This window comes from Heterodontus francisci, chromosome 4 (genome assembly GCF_036365525.1).
Source record: "Heterodontus francisci isolate sHetFra1 chromosome 4, sHetFra1.hap1, whole genome shotgun sequence".
Taxonomy (NCBI): domain Eukaryota; kingdom Metazoa; phylum Chordata; class Chondrichthyes; order Heterodontiformes; family Heterodontidae; genus Heterodontus; species Heterodontus francisci.
The window spans coordinates 42957690-42971563 of NC_090374.1; the positions used below are offsets into that span (position 1 = coordinate 42957690).

The 13874-nt window shown below is 38.0% G+C and overlaps 1 protein-coding gene across 3 annotated transcripts in view; it reads left to right on the forward strand.

The window, feature by feature from the left end:
• Positions 1 to 13874, forward strand: part of srek1 (splicing regulatory glutamine/lysine-rich protein 1) — an 83954-nt gene that overhangs the window by 9086 nt on the left and 60994 nt on the right. Inside the window, exons 1-4 of one of the 3 annotated variants that reach the window (XM_068029430.1) lie at positions 3845 to 3935; positions 11649 to 11774; positions 12050 to 12162; positions 12797 to 13003. In XM_068029430.1, the coding sequence (XP_067885531.1) occupies positions 12827 to 13003 (177 nt within the window). In that variant the 5' untranslated portion in view covers positions 3845 to 3935; positions 11649 to 11774; positions 12050 to 12162; positions 12797 to 12826. Of the gene's footprint in view, positions 1 to 3801; positions 3936 to 11648; positions 11775 to 12049; positions 12163 to 12796; positions 13004 to 13874 lie in introns of those variants that run through there. The other 2 variants (XM_068029431.1, XM_068029429.1) reach the window with 2 other exon arrangements.

The window sequence follows — 13874 nt, forward strand, 5'->3', positions numbered from 1 at the left end:
ATTGACCTTTCCACTAGGGGAAACTGGTCCTTCCTGTCTACCCTATCTAGGCCTCTCATAATTTTGTACACCTCAATTAAGTCACCCTTCAGCTTCCTTTGTTCTAAGGAAAACAACCCTAGCTGATCCAATCTTTCCTCATAGCTGCAGCTTTCAAGCCCTGGCAACATTCTTGTAAATCTCCTCTGTACTCTCTCCAGAGCAATTATGTCCTTCCTGTAATGTGGTGACCAGAACTGTACGCAGTATTCCAGCTGTGGCCTAACCAGTGCTTTATACAGTTCCAGTATTACATCCCTGCTTTTGTATTCCATACCTTGACCAATAAAGGAAAGCATTCCTTATGCCTTCTTCACCACTTTCTCTACCCTGTCCTGCCACCTTCAGGCACTCCAAGATCTCTCACTTCTTCCATCCCTCTCAAAATCCTCCTGTTTATTGTGTATTCCCTCACTTTGTTTGCCTTCCCCAAATTCATTTGTTCACATGTCTCTGGATTGAATTCCATTTGCCACTTTTCCGCCCACTCAACCAAACCATTGATATCATTCTGGAGTTGTCAGCTATCCTCTTCACTATCAACTACACAGCCAATTTTTGTGTTATCAGCAGATTTCCCAATCATGCCTCCCACATTTAAGTCCAAATCATTAATATGTACCACAAACAGCAAGGGACCCAACACTGAGCCCTGTGGGACGCCACTGGAAACCGCTTTCCATTCGCAAAAACATCCGTCAACTACTACACTTTGTTTCCTGTCACTGAGCCAATTTTGGATCCAATCTGCCACGTTCCCCTGTAACCCATGGGATTTCAGTTTACTGACTAGTCTGCCATGCGGGACCTTATCAAATGCCTTCCTAAAATCCATGTAGACCACATCCACTGCACTACCTTCATCAATCCTCCTTGTTACTTCCTCAAAAAACTCAGTTGTTAGTAAGCCATGACCTTCCCTTATCAAATCCATGTTGACTCTCCCTGACTAATCCATGCCTTTCTAAGTGGCAGTTTATCCTGTCCCTCAGAATTGATCCTAATAATTTACTCATCACTGAGATTTCTAAAATTTTCTCCACTACAAATGTTAAACTTACTGGCCTGTGGTTACTAGTACTGTTCTTAAACCCTTTCTTGAATAAGGGTGTCATATTTGCCACTCTCTAATCCTGTGCCACCTCCCCTTGTGTAGCGAAGATTATGGCAAGTCCTTCCGCTATCTCCACTCCCACTTCCTTTTGGACCATTCTAAGAATAGCCAGTATTTCCATACATCCTGCCCATCAATTTACACCCCATCTATTATCTCTACCATCTCCACTTTTGCTGATATTTTGTCAGCGTCACCTGCCTTAGTAAGCACCGATACAAGGTACTCATCAAGTATTCTAGCCTTGTCCTGTGCTTTGAAATACATATCACCCTCGTAGTTTCTAGTAGACCCCACCCTGCCTCTTACTATCCGCTTACTATTTACATGCCAGTAGAAGATTTTTGGGTTCCCTTTTATGTCAATACCATTCTGTTTTCATGTTCTTTCTTTGCTAGTCTTATTTTCTTCTTCACTTCCCCATTATGACTCTCAACATATTGTGTTTGGCCTGGTACTCTCTTGAATAATTCACCTGACATGCATCATACATACTTTATTTGTTTCTTCATATTCTGTATCTTCCTCATCATCCAAGGAGCCCTGGCTTTTATTCCCCTATCTTTCGCTCGTTGGAATGTACCTAGCCTTTTTCTGAAACATCTCCTTTGTTACTGTCGGTCTTTGGTTCTATTTTACCCTGCTAGATCCCCTCTTGTCCTGTTGAAGTTAACCCTCTTCCAATTTAGAAGTTCTACTTTAGCTGTTCCGTGCTCTTCTGCAAGCACTTGGTTCACTTGGCCCACCTCATTCCCCAGGACCAGATCCAGCAATATCTCCTTCTGGTCGGGCCATGAACATACTAGTCAAGGATGTTTTTTGAACACCTTTCAGAAGTTCCTCCCCCTCTTTACCTCGAGTTTGAACTTGTCATCATCATGTTCAAATCCCTCAATGATCTTGTCCCTCCCTATCTCTATAATCTCCAGCCCTTGGCCTCTTGTGAATTCCCGACTTCCTTTGCCCCACATTTAATGGCAATGCCTTCAGTTGCCTAGGCCTGAGCTCATGAAGTCTTTCCTAAACCCCTCTTGTCTCTGCACCTCTCTCCTTTAAGAAGCTCTTTAAAAACTACCTCTGGTTCAATCTTTGGATCACCTGAGCTAATGTCTCCTTCGGCATGGTGTGAATTTTTATCTGATTGTGCTCCCATGAAGTATCTTGGGGTGTTTTATTATGTTAAAGGCACTGTTTGGCTGCAAATTGTTGTAAAATGTCTGTCACGTTTTGTTTTGAGAACTCATTGTACTTAGATTGAAATACAATTTCGAAAAAAGAGCATAAAATGTAATTTTGTCACTACAAGTAAACTTAAATTTTTAAAAATTATATGGGTAGCTAAGTTCTGTACTTTGATTGTAGATATGAGAAATAACAACAATTTCTGTTTGCAAGCTAAAATGTCTTTTTAGACGCATTAAGTCTATACCGGAGTCTCTGTATGAATTAGTCAAATTCATTCATTTCAAGTGAAATAAATATGTAGGTTTTATGAATTTATGAATCAATCCAGTTAGTCCCCATATACCACAACTTTTTCTCCTAGTATTTATCCAATTATTTTTTGAAGGCCATTATTGAATCTATTTCCATCACCCAATCAGGCAGTGCGTTCCAAATCCTTACCACTCGTGCTTAAAAAAAAGCTTTCCCTTATGTTGCACCTGGTTCTTTTGCCAACCACCTTAAATATGTGCCCTCTGGTTAACAACTCTTCAGCCATTGGAAACCATTTCTCTCTAATTATTATATCTAAACCCTTCATGATTTTAAACACTTCCATCATATCTCCTCTCAACCCGCTCCAAGGAGAACAATGTCAGCTCCTCCAGTCTTTCCATAGGTAAATAGTATTTCCTTACAAATCTCTTTAGAACTTAGAAGTTAAAGTGAATATTAAGGGCTAACAAATATTTCATATAGCCTAGAAATATGCTGCTTGAGCTGACAAAAAACTGCTCCAATACCTCAACATCGTCTCCAGCCGTAGGTCTCTGTACCAGCACTCTACTCTTCTGACACTATCCTACTTTGTTTCATGCTCTACTTTTCTAGCCACTCCATTTCCTAGGTATGGTGGTGTAGTGATTATATTACTGTATAATACAAAGAACCTGAGTTCAAATCCTACCATGGAAGTTTGACCAACTGGTTCATTAAAGTCCTTTAAGGAAGGAGACCCTCCCACCTTACCCAGCCTGATCTCACATCTCACATCAATGTAGTTGACTTAATTGCCCTCTGAAGTAGCCTAGCAAACCATTCAGTTGTATCAGCCATTACCCGTGGTCCAAGAAGGCAGCCCACCGACACCTCTGGGCAACTGGAGTCTGGCAGAAAACGCTGGCTTTGCCAGTGATGCGTGTATCCCAAGAATGAATTTTCTAAAAAGCTACTTTGGCCCAACTCTCTGGAGCTCCTGTCTCAACAACTGTACCTTACCAACTTCCTTTCAGCCCTCTCCTAATCACACATTTCCCTTTCTCCTTGCTTAGTGTCCAGTACCTTGTAAAAAAGTGTCTTGAGATGTGTTTCACTATAATTGATGAGTGCTATAGAAATGGAAGATCTTACTGTAATTTGAAGAATATGTTGTGGCATCATTGTAACTTAAACCTAACAAACTTATTCTGACATCTTTCTTGCAGCAATTCGCCTATCCCAGTTTCGTCAAGGGTATGTTACATTAAATATCACGATCCTGTGAGTGTTGGTGTGGCCCAGCATCTAACAAACGTGGTTTTTATAGACAGAGGCCTGATAGTTGTACCCTTCAATGAAGGTAGGTATTTAAGGTTTTGTTGCAAATTCATCAGCTCTCTGGCAATTATATTAATTATACATCCACTTTTTAGCCAAAAGAAAGGGTTTCTAGGGATGTTTGAAGGTGGACAGTGGCCTTTATTGTATTTAACACAGATTATTCCATTTTCTGATGTAATATGTGTATTACTGTGTTAAGCAGTGTGTCTGTTTTGTGGAACTCTGAATTTGCATTAAAAGCACGTTCAAAAATTCATGACGGGCAAAACACAACACCTCCTCATTGATGTTGTGGAACAAGGGAAACAGATGCAAATATAAAAGGAGGCTTGGGTTAGAAATTGTACAATGCAGTATTAGTAATTAATACGCCCCATTATTTTGACAAGTTATTTTACATAGGTTCACAGTTAAGTTAAAATAGCAGGCAGATGAATTTCACATACAAGTATTAATGCATTCATTACTAATATTGCATCGTGGAACTTCAATTTTTTTGTGTGCATCAGTTAACTTTGGTATTTATCTTGTCCTTTGCTGAAATCTAAATCACCTACTGATTTTATTCTTGCTAAAGCATTTTGCAATAGGGAGTGCCTTGCCAATTGGGCTGTGTCAAACTACACAAAAGTTTGTACAGTGTAGCACAAGATTCGTTGGCAGGCCAGTGTGCAACAGATGATAGTGCGACCAGAAACTCAATGACTAAAGTGAAGTGGTTGATGCAAGACATAACTACATATATTAAACTTTTTTTTAGAAGGAAGGCTTCGATGCAATTTATTCTGGGTTAGTAAAATTATGCAGGACATTTAATACTAAAGCAATATTAATTTAAAAATTTACAGATACTAATGATACCAATTTTTATTAATTTGAATATACCCAGTTTTGCCTTACATCCTTTGTATTAAGCAAGCTGGAAAGTAATATTGCAAGATTTCATAAATACAGCATAAAATATACAAAAAACATTGGCCTGGATTTTGCAGTCAGTGGCGAAAGGATGGTGCTCGCCGCTGACCTTAATTAAAGCTGCCTACAAAGATTTAGCGGGCTCCATGGGATCGATTTCTCCTATTCCAACATGACTTTTAATCAGGTGGCATCTTTAGGGGATCTTTGGCATCCAGCAACAGTGAAACATCAAGCAGGCTGATTGGCCAATCAGATTAAAGAGTTTTGACAGACAGCAAACCAGAAAGTAAAAACCACTGATTATGATTCACTTTTTAATCATTTACTAGCAAGTTAAATAATGATTGTGACATATCCATAGAGTTAAGGTAAAAGATGGAATATTATCATTTTTTTTAAATCAAAAAATGATGGAATTTTTAAATGTTACTGTGAGGGAATGACAGTCCACACTTAGTAAAATTAGTTTTTCAGAACCAGAAAGGTCATTCAGCAGTAATTTTATCTTCATAAAAATTCAGTTACACCTCATTCAACAAGGCTTAACATTTTCAATGTTTTTTACAGTGAAAATAGTGCGTAAAAAGTTGAAGTTCACGCCACTTTACTGGTTCTGTGTTGATTGCATCTGTGAAGACTGCAACTGCACACCTTGTGGAGGAGCAGGTTATCACTGACAACAACTTCCAGATTTAACTGCGCATGTGCGGACACCAGAAGTTGCTGTCAGTTTTACACAGTATTGATGGCGAGTGCTGACAGTTATGAAGTCATTGTAACTGCAAATTCTGGGCCAATATCTTAATTTTGTCCCAGTAAACCAGTTTTGGAACAAAACTGTCGTTTAATTTTCTGATTTGTTTTATTGTGGAAAATCTACTCTGAGCAAATATTTTTAAGGCTGATTAGTTGTCAGTGTGGTCTTGAAACTACAACGGAGCTGATGTGCTCCCAGTGAGGAAGCAGTGCTTGAATGGAGCGTGCACAGGGAAAGGGTCTTAACTCCATTGTAGCTCTGATCTCTGACACACATGGGATCCCAGAATTAGCACACACAAATTTAGGTACCCATATTAAAAAGAGCTACGGAAAACAGTAACGAGCTATTTTGAACATATAAATTATATTTTATATTTGAGTAACATTAAAAATATTGGCATTTTTCCATACTGATATTTTGAATTACAAATAGTGCTAATAGATCTTGTTAACTGACTGTAGAAGATATATCAGCTATTGTAGTCAGGATTTAAGATTACAGGTAGGAATTTTTAATACCCTACTGAAATTCGATAATGTGTTTCCACGGCATTGTTCCATACTGACTTCATCCTTTAAAACCTAAATGTAATTGAATCCATTACAAAGTTTTCCAGTAGAAACCCCACACCAGAATTTATAATGTTGGACCTTGTTCTCACATCCTTTATTTTTAACTTGAAATTCACTGGTATGATAAACATTTTTAAGGCATGGCTTTGAAAATGTATTCTGTGGAGTTACTTTATCATACACATAATTACTTTGGGCAGCTAACTGTTAATACAGTGCTGTTCTGATATTGTGTGAACTGAGAAAGATGTCATGGCAGATAGAGGTTTACTTTAGAATGCATATTTTGAATTTACATTAAACATAACTTATTAAAACTTTATTTCTTGCTATATCTCTTGTTTGAAATATGCATGTTTTGGCCTTTACATATTAAAATTTATAGATTGTGACTTTATGTGCCATTTTAATAATGGAATTTGCAATCTTGTAGGAACGAACAAGTTTTTATGCAAAGTACAGACATGTAAAATCTAATATCTGCACTATTAAGTTGTCTGAGCCATCTTTTAATTGCTTTAATTTATTTATGTTGGCAACTGTTATATTCCAATTCTAAAAGCTGATTCAGTATTAATGAGATTGTTAAGTACAAGTGGCTGAATTATCTTGAATATAAGCCAAAACAGTGGCTGGTTCTTTTCCTGCAGGTATATCATGTTCTCAAGTAATTTGAAATATGTCCTAATTAATTTAAGGTTTTTCTTTATTAACCATATTTAATGGTCGATGGAATCCCAGTACCAATATTAATTTGGTTTTGTATGTTTTCTCTGTGATGTGTGTGCATTAGTAGATGACTAGACTGGCGAAGGCAGACCTGTGCACTTGCCTACTGTAGGCATTGTTTGCCATGCCACTAATGCTGACACCAAGCAAAACCTTCACGGGGGGAATAATGACTGGAGACTGCCCGTCGACATCTTCCAAGATGGATACCCTGTCTTTATTTTTTTTATTTGTCCCTTGTATACATCTCTTTAAGCATTTTAACCTTTCTGTTTTTGTACTGTGTTGTTTGTAAATGTTCTCTAACTAAAATACTGTTTAATAAATCCGTTCCTGATGTGTGTGTCTGTGTGTGTGTGTGTGTGTGTATTGGGGAGTGGATTTCTTTTTAGATATGGTAGCGTTTAATTATATCACTTTGTTTTAAAATGCCAAGATAAATTTATACCAATGTTACTTAAGAATTAGCATTATTACCATAGTATAATGTTTAAAACCACGAGTTTATTTACAACAGTTATTTGAGAGCTTTTTGTATGGCATTGAAAATTTCAATTGATATATGATGCAATTCTCTTGGTTCCATTACATTTACTGTGATTGCTGCAGTGAAATCTCTTTTTCTATCTTAGTAAATGACAGCTATGTGTTTGTGCGTATTTGTGTATGTAACAAGAAAAGTTTTTAGAAACAATGTAATTACGTTATATAGATAATGAATAGTGGCCAAAACAAATAATTATATCCGTTTTATACCACACATCCATTTTCTAGTTTGGTGTTGTACAATTTTACTCCATGATTGAAAAGCAGTGGTGTTTTTAATATGTAGTCTTTGAACTATATTATGTGCAGTAAATAATATAATATGAATCTGATTTCTTGCCTGTGTTACATGTAGTGACAGCAACACTGGCTATACTCTATGCATTCAAAAGTCTCAAAGTATAAAGTATTGATTTTTCTCCACCCTCCTCCCCCACCATTATTAAAATAAGTGCATTGTGTGGTACAAAACAAAGCATGCATCTGATAGTAGTAAAGTGCAGTGGACTGCATGATCTTCACCATTTCCAAAACAAAAAACTTTGTAATTTTTTCACCAGTCATTTAAGATACTAATTGAGTGTTAAAGCACATAGAAATTCTTGCACATAATCACTAGTGGTATGGTGATATCCTTTTATATAGTAATAATTGATATGGTTCTCAAATATGAGTGTTAAAGCAGATAGAAATTCTTGCACATAAACAATAGTGGTATGGTAATATCCTTTTATATAGGAATAATTGATATAGTTCTCAAATATGGCACGGGTATTTGGAAGCGTCGTTCTATCTGCCTAAAACTGTACATTTCTTTTTTTTAACCTAAGTTTTGACAATTTTTTTCCAACATGTAGGCGGTGGCATATGCTAGTGCTGTATCCTTGGGTCCCAAATAGCCCTTTCGCGCCTTACTCAAAAGCTCACGTTTTTTATGTGTGTTCTGACAACAAACATCACCTGTCTAATAAAAACAGAAATTACTGGAAATACTCAGCAGGAGAGGCAGCACCTGTGAAGAGAGAAACAGAGTTAATGTTTCAGGTTGATGACCTTTCATTAGAAGTGTCAGTTGTCTGTTCAACTATGGGAGAATAATACAGCAGAGCTGAATTTTATCCTCACCCAGCATCCACACGTGTATGGTTTCAAGCACAGACCACAGTGATCAGAAGTGTGATCCCTACCTAATTTCCTTCTCCACTATTCAAAGGGTACAGTGCCAAGTTGCAGTACCCTCTCCTAGTTCTGGCCTACTTGTGGTCAGCACAAACCAGAAATTAAACCTGCATGATTACCAAATCGCATGGTGCATTTGCTCATTAAGCTATCTCTTTTACTGATTGTTTTTAGAAAGTAGTTGAGTTAGGTTGAACTAATAAGTGAAAACATCTTTTCATGTTTTAAAATTCTGAAGTAATTACAATTTCAGTGATAACCGCAAAGTACATTTTGGGAGATAGTAATTTAATACAAGACATACGAGTTAACTACAAAACGTACAAATAATCAGGCTCCAGCTATTGTATTAAATTACTATCTCCCAAAATGTACTTTGCGGTTAACTCGTATGTCTTGTTTACCTAAATTCATACATGGCGTTGCTGCTCACAGTAAGCCCAGTAACCAAAAGGTGGCATCAATAATTTGGAGTGCTTTTTACATAACATATGAAAAAAATCAGCTGGTTCCATCCAGCCTGATGCATTACAGACATGATGCAGCCTTAATGTGCCATCTGCTTATCTACACCCACCCTCAGTCAAACAATCTCTTGAGAAAGGCAAAATAAGCTTTGGGCAAATTTATGGAAAACTCTGCAAAATGCCTCCCAGATCACCAAAAGCAAGTTGGGTTATTACAGATGACTGTAGTATCTGATAAAATTGAACTCTTAAAACAGGTTCTGAATATTTTACTATCACTACTGACAAAAGTAACACTTAAATGCAAAAAGTTATGACAAGCTTTCTGTTGTCATCTTTGATGTTCAGGACTGGGGAGCAGAAACATCACCATGCTGTCATATTGTGAGCAACAGAATCACAGGCCTTGGTATTAACCCCTTCTGTGATGCATGCGCCCATTGCCATTTTTAAGGTGGTGGATTCCTTGATGCCTGAGTGTCCTGCTGTGGAGAGGTGGCACACTTGTTAGCATGTTTAAATTGGACTCCCACAGTGTAATTGGGAGCCCAGTTTAAAATTCATTGTTGCTGTGTGGTTTCACAGGGGTCAAGAAACCTGGCAGTAAATGGGAAAAGGGAAATGCTGAATCCACAAGATTAATTGCCTTTTTCAGCACTCCTGTGGGACAGGGAGCGGGAGTGCTTCCTCTGGCCTCTCAAGGAAGCCTTCGGCCTCCCCTCTTTCGATCGTGGCTTCTCCTGATCGCCAACTGACCTTCGGCCTGACCCCTTCCTGATTGCTGTACACTGTCCCCAGGAATACCTGGCTGTGGCCTCCTGCAGCTAGCTTTCCCTCCTGGCTACTAGCCAGGCTATGCATTTGGCTGGCTGTTGGGAAGAAACTGGTCCTGCAGTTAAGTTCAGCAGGATATCCACATTCTTCATCTTGCCAGGTTCTTTGGCCTCCCCTGCACCCTCTCCATAAATACTGGGGCTACAGCATAAGCATTCTTATTATTGGATTCAATGAAGCATCAGAATGATTTATAACCAGGGTAGCCAATGTTTTGTAGCTCCAGAAACATAAAACTAAATTTGAGGCTCCTTTATTAGTACAAAATGTAATTTAAAAACTAATAACCTCTGATAGTCTCACTGTAAATGAGTTCTCTATACGAAATTTAGACCATAATAGCCCTCTATACAATAGACATGGAAAAATCATGAACCAGTTTATTAACAACACATTTACCCTTTAGCTGCATGTGCAACATACCAAATATTCCTGCAGTATGATTTGACATACTTCTAACTATTTAGTTGAAATCTGCATTGCCCTCTCATTCATTCAATATCCCATTCTGTTCTCCCCTTACTATTCTCTTTCACTCCATTTTGCTCGTTGCTTTCCAACACTTATCAATCCTGTCATTTTGCCTCTGCCTGCCTCTCAGTTCTCTCTCTCATTCTCTCACTCACTCATTCATTCACTCACACACCACTCTCTCTCTCATGTTCGTTTCCTTTCTCGGTATTCCTCATTTCTCTCTTCCTTTCGCTTGCCCTCTTACTTGCATTTCTCTCTTTTTCACAGTTAATAGCAGCAATTAAGTCTCAATAACCTGAGCAGGGCACAGCTGAATCAGTACCAGATTTGGCTTCTTTGCTGCAGAAGCTTGTAGAACCGAAAGTGTCACCACCACCATCTCCCCTTTGTCAGTTGGAACTGTTCAGTTGTTCAAAAGCTTTGTATTGCAACACCTATGCTGGATGAAATTAATTAGTTTATGAATAGAATTAATTATCATAGGATTGTAAAAGTCTTGTGTTTAGCTCGTGTCTGTCGCACCTCAAAATTGTCAAAAGTATTAAGACAGAGAGCCAATTTTTTCCTGATGATCTTTCTGATCTTGGTAACCTGACTTCTACCTACAGGCAGGGGTCTCAGAAGTGCAAGCAGTCGCTGATCTACAGAAGCTTAATTCAGTATATGCCTAGTTATATCACTTTTCCACAGAGGATAATTTAGCAGCAACCTTAAAGGAACACAGTTCTATCTTAGCAACTAGACATGGAAACTAGGCTCCAGTCAGTCCTCTGGGAGTCAACTAATTCCAATTATATAGGTTACCTGGGTCAGGATGGAGGAAGGACTGCCCATTCTGTTGCGTATGGGCATAGCATTTAAGTAACTGATTATCAAAGCTGCACTTCAGCCACAGTAGGCTGCATGTGAATTGAGCTTCTAGCTGGCCACCCCATTTTATAGCACAGTAACTGGTGACCAGTTGACTGTAAAATCATTTGTGCTTATGCACATATATATTGTGACACAGGCACGGTAAACAGATGTGAAATTTTAGAGCTGTAAATTATCATGGTATTCAGGACAAATTGAATTACATGAAACATTATAATCTCATAAGTAAACAATTATGGTGTCTTGCCGCGACTGTTTAACTGGTTTTTAATTTTTTAAAAAATCAGTTCTTCGATTTTGGCTATGTCATTTTATTGGGGACTAAAAAAAGAATTTTAAAAAATGTTCTTCTTTTCTGTATCTGATGTTCTGTGTGCTAGTAGTGATGCAGCCAACATGAACGGTTGTCGTGTGTAACACAACTTTCGAACACTGAGAGTGATCGCCTGGGGAAAGCGTCCATGCTTGATATCGTATGGTACATGACCAATAAGTTTCAAGTACAGGTGACCATAGCTCAAAGTGTTAAATTATTGTCTACATTTTTAATTATTAAAACAAGTTTTCCTGTAATATATGGTTGCTTACAGTTTTGACAGTTTTGCATTTTTATTTTAATTTTATTACAGAGTAGGTTAAAAAGACATCTTTATGTTTGTATGTTTTTGGAAGGATCTAGAAGTGAGCTCTCAGATTAGTCAATCTGTGCTATTGAGATGGGGAAAAAACTCATTTTTATCTGATTCCATTATCCTAAGTAATTGTTTTGTTTCTTTCACAGGTAAAATCCCAGATGAATCCAAAGCCTTGTCCCTTTTGGCTCCTGCCACTTCTACAGGATTGATACCTGGTGCAGGGTTGCTCCCAGTCCCTACTTCAAATCCTCTTGCTTCTGTAAGTAACGTTTTGAAGCTTGGGAGTGCCTGTAAAACATTCTTTGATATTTATATTACAGTTTAGTGGAAGCATAAACATATAATCAACAGGTATAATACTTGCAATTAGAGCTGAAGTTGGATGGCTGGGCAGGTTTTGTAAAATTCAGTGTTAAACTTGTTAAAGGGGTAAGGGCAGTTTGTGAGGGGGAAGGACAGTGAGCATTGGAAGCAAAGGAATTGGCAGCCAGTGGCTGAATTGGAATGGGAAATGCAGCCATTGTGTGGTGAAACAGAACAGTATCTGATGCTGAACAAATGAGAATTTGAACCAGCGGACTGAGGAACATAAGTATATCCCCCTTCCCTTCACCCCATCATTGGTCAATGCTCTAGAATTCCCTGCCTAAACCCCTCCATCTCCCTCTCTGATTTTAAGGCTTTCATTCAACTTTTAGCAAGCTTACGATCATCCCTCCTAATAATCTCCTTGTTTAGTTCGGTGTTCATTTTCACTTGTAAGTTCAGATGTATGTTCAGAATGGTAGGTGGGTGCAGCATGTTTTGGAAGGGAATTGTTATCTTTCAAAAGAAATGGTTTAGTTCACTTTAAAAACTTTGACTAATTCTCAAGTTATTTTTTTATTTGACAGATTACTACAGTCGATGCAGTTGTGAATACAATGGGAGCTGTTGTTGCTTCTGTCCCTTTTAGTACACTGGGAGCAATACAAGCTGGACTCGATCCTACTCTGACAGCATTAGGAATAAGCTCTCAACCTCCAACAATGGGAAATGTGGATCCTTCCAAGATTGAAGAAATCAGAAGAACCATTTATGTTGGAAACCTGAATTCACAGGTAACTTGTTCAAATGATTTATGTTGGTAAAACTTTTAAATTCTTCCCTGCCTCTTAAAAATAATTCTTCTAGAGAGTTTAAATAAACTGGTACAATTGCTTTGACATCTATACTGAAATCATGTATACCAAAGCTTGATTTCACATTGGCCCAGAATTTGTGGTGCTGATGACAGCGAAACTGTCAGTGTTCACCGTTATTACTCCACCGAAACTGACAGCAACTTCGGGAGATCGCACATGTGCAAAATAGTGCAGAAATCCAGAATTTGCTGTCAGTGGTTTCTACGCTTCTCCAGTGATTGCGATGTTGAGTTCTCCTCAGACTGCAATCAGTGGAAAATCTTTGCAGTGACAAGAACTTCCACTCTGACGTGGTTAGTCTCACTGTAAAAACCCATTGATAAACTTGTACTTTGTTGAATGAGGTGTGACTGGGTTTTTAACAACATACTAACTTCATAATTAGTTCTAAACATCCTCGCTAACTCTGAAAAGCTAATTTTGTATTTGTGGAATGTCAAATTTCCTCATTATGATAATTCCATGTGTTAAAACAAAAACAGTGTCTATTTTAGCTTCAATATTAATTCATCATTTATTATTTATTATTCTTCATTTATTTTCCTATCTGAAATTTTAAATTAAAGGCAAGGGGATTCAGTGCTTTTTTGACTTTCTGGTTTTCTGTCTGTGAGAATACTTCAGCATGATTGCCTGTTTACCCTGTTTGCTGACATCACTTCTGCTGCACGCCTCAAGATTTTGTGACTTGGCACCAGATTTAAACTGCCGTCAAGGAAGGGGAAGTTTGTGCCACAGAGATCGCTACATCTTTATTGGCAGCTTTCTTTGTGGTCAGCAGCAACTG